The sequence below is a fragment of the Morone saxatilis genome, unplaced genomic scaffold (assembly GCF_004916995.1).
Source record: "Morone saxatilis isolate NCDOM2014 unplaced genomic scaffold, NCSU_SB_2.0 Contig17, whole genome shotgun sequence".
NCBI lineage: Eukaryota > Metazoa > Chordata > Actinopteri > Moronidae > Morone > Morone saxatilis.
Window position 1 is genome coordinate 11,718,874 of NW_023339729.1, and position 7,283 is coordinate 11,726,156.

General features: G+C 39.7%; 1 protein-coding gene across 3 annotated transcripts in view; it reads right to left on the reverse strand.

Annotated features, from left to right (window-relative positions):
- Positions 1-7,283, reverse strand: part of LOC118327336 (inactive rhomboid protein 2-like) — a 28,425-nt gene that overhangs the window by 17,170 nt on the left and 3,972 nt on the right. Inside the window, exons 2-3 of one of the 3 annotated variants that reach the window (XM_035660654.1) lie at positions 6,188-6,256; positions 335-484 (exon numbers count right to left, since the gene is read on the reverse strand). In XM_035660654.1, the coding sequence (XP_035516547.1) occupies positions 335-472 (138 nt within the window). In that variant the 5' untranslated portion in view covers positions 473-484; positions 6,188-6,256. Of the gene's footprint in view, positions 1-334; positions 485-2,348; positions 3,074-6,187; positions 6,257-7,283 lie in introns of those variants that run through there. The other 2 variants (XM_035660655.1, XM_035660656.1) reach the window with 2 other exon arrangements.

Sequence of the window (7,283 nt, forward strand, 5' to 3'; positions counted from 1 at the left end):
CATCCAAATGATTTCTAAACGGGTTTATTAAGCTGAAAAAGTTGCCAAGTTCCCCTTTAAACTGTTAAGTCGATGTATTTTCTAGTATAGACCAATTGTGGGACAAAGCAGGTGAGGTAGACTGGTCCGATGCACTTTTTCCAAATCAGTAGGGCATCCCGGTGTTTTCTGACATACTGCAGATTGTGCTTTTGTTTGCATACTGCATTCTACATGCTACATTTTGTACCAATCAGCATCTTAGTAGTAGTAGTAGGTGGTTTAAAATACAGCCAATCTGCCCCAAGAGGCCAGGAAGTGAAATACGGGGTCAGGTCAAACATGGTCAGGTTACCTGTTTTGCAGGGTCGTAGGGCATCATCTCCTCAGGTGGAGGGATGGCTATTACAAGGCTGGGCGGCTTCTTGCTCTTCAGACGGCTATCTGATGGACCTCTGTTTGGAGGAGGCTCTTCCCCCTGCTGTGATGCCATCCTAGCAGAGTGCTGGAGAAGAGGAAATCATAATGGATGTAATTTAAAACCTAATTGAAAGTTTTATGTCAGGCAAGATTGATTTATGCAATTATCAACACTTACAGTGTACAGTGCTGCTGTAGAAAGAAAATATTTTAACCAAATTATAGTAAATAGATTTTACATGCAGTTTCAAATTCCTTTCAGCATTTTCACTAATTATCACGACACCACGTGTGCTCTGTCACTCAGCAATAAAGATGTTATGACGATTACAGGTTTCTCTTCCACTACAGAGCCAGGTTTTGTTTAGATTTATGTCTGAAATTGACATCAACTCTTTCTCCAGTACTGTTGTATGACCGGCCTTGACCCCTTTTTATGACAACACAATCTGTGATTAATAATTATATAATTATGACAATAATAGTGGATGATTTTAAATACTTATGCAAAGAAATATGAACTCCCTTGAAGACTACATTTACTGGTACATGACTGTTGATGTTGCATAACTAAAGTAAAATTACAAAAACAAAAAAGAAAGAAAAAGAAAAGAGTAGAAAATGCTCAACTTTCATTGTTTTTCTTGTGGGAAATGGGTGTATGGGTGCATTACAGTGGATCCACCCCATTCCTGTGTAGTTCCTACAATAACTCAGAGAGGAAAGTATTACAGCCTATACAAACAAACAGTCTCTTTAGTAGCAGCTGGCTCTCTTCCAGTTCAGTCAACTTCCCTTTCTGTTTAATTACCTTCAGAGGCAATTTCTTAAGTGATCCTTAAAAGGCTCCGTTTTCATTTCCAGCCAGTGAGAAATGGTGTTATATTAAGGATAACAACCTTGTCTTGTGACACAGTACCTAGGTCATTGATTAGAAGTAAATGTAATTATACAGGAAGACGTAGCACGAAAGGAAAGGGATGTGTCTTCCTGTGTGTTTGACTGTCATCATGTGGCTAAAAATAGTAATAAACAAATGTAAACAAATTATTGAACAATTTTAAACGTGTCACTACCAACAGTCCTCTAATAATGAGGGGCAAGCAAGATTAGGTTTATTCATTTAAATTATTTGCATATAATACTAATAATGAATAAAATCGATATTGAACACATGTATTTAATTTGAAGGTGCCGTGTATAATGGGAGTGAGGCTCCTCCACCAGACACTCGGAGTCTTTATAAAGTGGCTAATCCACTTTAATTAAATACCTGACAAATCAGCGTACTCCGTCACATTGATGCAAAAATGATGTAATTATAATATTAAAATCTGCTCTGCTGAGCTCACTCAGAGACTTGATTTCATTTTAAAATAAATTCAAGGGAACTGGTTAGCCAACTGAATAAATCAGAAATCCATTGTGCAGCACCTAATGTACGAACTTGGACCACTAATGAAAAAGCAACTGATACGCCAGTTGTTAAACTGTGACACCCGATGACATCAGACGACAGCGATCAATAGTGCTCTCGAACCTCCTGGTCAATAATCCATATCCTTTTTCTCAGCTTGAACTGAGAAACAGCCTCGCACTCCTTTTTATTGATTGCATGTAACTATGGTGATTTAATCGTTGAAGTTTTTTCTACATTAATCATAAATCGCACTGAATGAGCTCATCAGTTAATGTCTGAAACACATTTTATAGCAAATTATTTATTTATATATATATATATATATAAATATATAGTATAGTACCAGTAGGATGACTCATATCATTACACTGTGTTTACAAACAACACCTCATATTCCCTGAGCTACATCATGTGGGCATGTGCTGCACAAATAACACAAATCACAACTTGTCAGTTGAGTTGATATAATAAAACTCATTCATTTCCATCTCTTGTCCACTCAAGGACAAAACAATACCGTCAAACTTACTTATCTCTGTCTTCCAGTCTTTACCAATCTCAGTCAACAGCGGAACAAGCAGCCAGTCTATTCCTGGAGCTCAGAATGCCTCGTAGCATTACACTGAATATTTCCAGAGAAGAGAAAGGCATTGCAGACACAGACCTATACTGTCATAAGCCTTGGTCAAAACATCCATTATGTCATTATGGTTTTGAAAGCCTTGAAGTTGTCCTGGAGCTGCGGTTTACAAAATCAATGCGAGACCCTGGGTGTCTGCGGCAGGAATGGCAGCAGCAGGGAAATCTGACACCAGCTCAGTCAATAGGCTAGTTTCCACTAGAGAGCCACGCCACAGTGAAACAAGGCTTTACTGTACATATTGTTTGTGCCCCTCCCCCCCAAAATCAGCATTTCTAAAAAAACCTTTAAGCTCAAAGGGGTGTACAGTTCAATTCTGCCAACAGTGTTTTCAATTATGTGTGATAAATATTTCAAGCTAGGGCAGAAAGCCTAATTCAGTCCTCCTGAGACAGAGAGGAGGCAGCTTGTGGTTTCGTGGAGTCGGAGGTAGAGGCTGGAACCCATCTACTTAGATAATGAAATAGCTAGGAATTTGGCTAATGGACAGAGTGCTCAAGTGGTGGAGGGACTGCTGTTGACCGTAGCTTATCAATGTAGACAGGCAGTTGTTAGGATCCACATAGGAAAACAAATGGTGAAACCAAACTGTATTCTCCAGAGGGAAGGTAACAGACAGAGCTAGAAACCTACAGAGGATAGAGAGAGGGGAAAGAAGGTGTGATATTTTAACACAAGCCATCTTGAGCATAATACCATAATATCATGACGGCAAGAAAATAAGAATAACAAGGAGCATGATGTATTTTTAATCTGGCTCCCGATGTACTTCTTTTCATTTTATTTTGTCGTAATCTTTAATTAAAATCTGGCAAAAACTTTTCAAGCAAGGTTGGAAAATCCAAGCGTAAACCAATTAGTTTTTTATTTCACCTTTAACAAGCAGTGTCTAATTCTCAGCATAAATAGTTTGATGCACTCTGATTTACTGGGGCACACTTAACACCACAAGGTCTATTTCTAAGTTAACCAAGAAAAAATGACCTAGAACACGGACAGTTTTAAGAAAAGTTACTATTATAGAGACAATTATATAGTTTTTCATTGAGTTTAATATACCTGCACGATCTTATGTGCAAAGAGCTGAACGTCAATATAGCTCTATTAACATGCAGGTAAAAGGGAGAAGAGATGGAAAGATGCCCAGACTATTTTATACATATTGCTGAAATGTATAACTGAAAAAACAAACAAACCTTTTCTCTCAAATGTTCCAGCAGCCCCCCTAAGAGAGATCAACCTCGCCTTCATGAAACTGAGTTTGAGATCCCTGATATAGAGAGTGGAGATGAAAGCAATGTATGGAGCCACTCTACGTAAGATCATTTTACACTAATCTGATTGTCAGATTTGCTCAATGACCACAGCAATGTTGACAAAAGAGACCAAATTATTAAAAGGCTCCACAACACAGGCAGAGAAAGGAGACATTTCTACTGGTGTTAAGCAGAAGGCCTGTTTGAACAGTTAGTTTTACTGTATCCATGATTCTCCCCACCTGTGTGTGTGGATGGTAGTATGTCAACACGTAAGGGCATGATATCTAAACAAACATGAATCATGTCTTTCTAATCATTAACCATCCGTGCACGCTCTTATGTACTAACCACATATGGCTAATGTGACATTTAATGTGCTAATGGTGGAGTTTTGTTTCTATAACCATCACAAGAAATAAAAGAGTCAAATCAAGAGGGAAACCTTGGGAAGGAGTCAATGACAGACTCTGTTCCTCAGATGTGGACGTGACAACCGGTCATCTCACTCACTGCGCGGTCACATATCCCAATGAGTCACGTGTCAGAGCAAGATGTCCACAGTGACATCACCCACAGCTCGTGTCATCACATGACATCAAATGTCCCTGAATGTCTGCGCCTCTTTGGAGTCAATTATTCACTGCTGCATCTGAACAGCTCCTCACTTGACCGTTAATCAGTGGGACTATATTGTGTGTGTGTGTGTGAGTGTGTGAGCCACCTCCCCCCTGTTGTGTTTGGTGATATCACGTGTTCCTCTGAGAGTGTGTCACCATGGTGGTTCAGTCTCTTCCCTCAGGGAGAGGTCTGCCCTGAGAATGTGTCAGTGTGTTTGTGTGCGATCCCGTTGGCCCGATGCTCAAAGCAGCGTTGTGCCTGTAAACCTGGAGACGGGCTCGTTCCCTCAGTGCCGTAGAGTTCAGGATACATGTAACAGGTAGTAAAAGCAGTCTTATCTTACATAAGCCATACATAAGCCACATGTAGGGGTGTGGGGAAGAGATCGTGTTTCATTTTCTGCCACACTCACTCTACACAGCAGTTGACGGGCCCCACTTGGACCACGCACACTTGCTGTGACTTCTGTTAAATGTAGCCAGCACTTGACAAACGCGCAAAACAAGGGTGGTTTCCAGGCATGGCTGCAGAGGTTTGTTAACATTAGCTCAAAGGTTATGTGAGATTTAAAACATGAATATAAAGACAGCTTTGGGGAGTTGGATTCTGTTTCAGTCCCGTCTGAAGTGTGTTTTACAATTATCAGCTAGTTATCAAATGAGTCTGGTCGGCCATAGTGCCCATTGTTTTGCTCTGAGACGCTGGTGTTCCAGTGCGACATCAAGTGGCAACTGAATTTTGTGTATAAAACCTTTAGGTGCAGATGTATTGTTCGACAATTAACAAAATGTGAAAGTCACAATAGTGTAAAACACCATGCTATAAAACACCTTGATGCCATTTTGTACTGGATTTTAACTATTATTATTATGGGAGCTTTAAAGAAACCTCATACTTGTATCACATAACAACATGAAGAAATGGAGACATCATCTATGCCTACCTCAGAAACAGCCAAACTCTTTCACTCGTGTATTTTTGGAATTCTTCTTACATGCCAAGGGAATTGTTGAGAAACTACACTATGCGCCTCCACAGCAGTGAAAAGCTTGTTGTTGCTGCTGACTGTGGAGAGAAGAGTGAGTCTCACTGAACTTTACTGTTGTTAGTGCCAAGCTCAGTTTCTTTTCTACATTTCTATTTTAAGCATCTATGTGATTCGCCATAGCAACTTGTACTGGTCAAGAAGAGTTGGGAGGTGTGGAAATGGTGGATTTCGTCTTGTTTCTTATAGGAAAGCTACTGAGTTTACAGAGGACTGTCTGTTCAGTAGGCAGACTGTAACAAATATTCGTAGTCACTACTCACTCCCACTGAGCAAGGGCTTAATCTCATTTCACCAAACTCCCTATTTATTGGTTGGTAAATCTTCTGAATGCAACGGCTGAGTCAAACCTTCTCCTACATGGACTTTACGTGACTAAAAGACAAAAGAATTACACATATGTTTGGCCACGTCTTTTTTCTGTTGTATTTGTGGTTCAATGATAATAATCCTGAAACTATATAAATGTAATAATAACCTTGAGTTAGTGATCCCCTAACAGGTCACATGGTGCTTCTGCTGTTGAATAAGACCTCAGCTTTAGAACAATGTTGTGCAAACATCCTCCGTTTGTCACAGGGACTTCACTTTGCTGACTCACTCTTCAACCACAGTATTAATGGACATTTACCTCAACATAACCGTGTCCTACACACTGATACAAGTCAGCACTCAATGAGTCATTTTGAAATGTGCATCACGAACAGGTCTTTCATCTTAATGTGTACGCCCAAAGTGGAAATAGGTGTTTTATAGTGCTGTTATTGGACTTTTCTGAAACTCTTGAGGCTAAATGAGGAACTGACCTTCAGACAACTCCTTCATTAGTTCTTCTTAACATCCACACGCTTTACTGGCATCTCCCCTTGCAGACCCTGATAGAGACATACACACAACATGTGTCACTGTTAGTTTATCCACTATTTAAACATGAATGAACACCAGAAGAGCACATTTATGGACACAGCGACCCTAAAGAAGTCAACCTCATAGTGCAGTTACTCAGAGGCTAACAGAACAAATGTGATTATAAAACTATGAAGCGTCAGTGCAACGAGAAGCGAGGGAGGAATAATAGCAGGAATTGTAATTTGTTTCGTAATTAAAACGGAGGACAGCGCTGACGGGTGAAGACAATGTTCACATCCTCACAGACTCTACGTCTCACACGGTCAGTAAGTGTGGGGACGACTACGTCAAGTGCAAATCTGTATGTGGGAGACTTTCCCACACCAACAGTGGGAGCTACACTAGTAACATGAGGAGACGTTAGGTATTTACACTCAGTCAAAAGAAAACCAAACCCAAACAACTGCACATTTCTTACAAAAAGAAAATAGAAAAAGGTGTGTTACAGGTTGACTGTAGAAAACAACACATCTTAGTTCAGTAACTGCTGGCACGATCTAACATCTAAAACATCTAAGGTAATGTGCAAACAGACATTTTTCCCCATTTGTATATATTTATTGATGATATAATTTGTTTTTATTGTGCTATGGAGACGTTTCTTTGTGGAGACATCATGTCCACTTCCTTGTTCCTGTTTTTATTTTGTAGTTTCAGCTGTTCACAATGTGATCGTGGTGTAATTCTCCTTGTTGTTGTCTGCTATAGACACTGATCTGACAAGATCTCATCCACAGCCACCATGGGGGATGGAGATGTTATGGTTGTACTTTGGGGTTCTCTGTAATCGTGAAATAATTATCATTTCAGTCATAACTGTGCAACATTTTCAATCATTAATTAATTAATAACTTTGTCAAATCAATCATACCTGTTCATTAATCAGATTTTTAAATCACATGTCAAAAATCTTGGGGTAACATTTGACAAACAGATTAGCTCTGTTGTCAGCTCAAGCTTTTTTCAGCTCCGTCTTTTGGCCAAAGTGAAGTC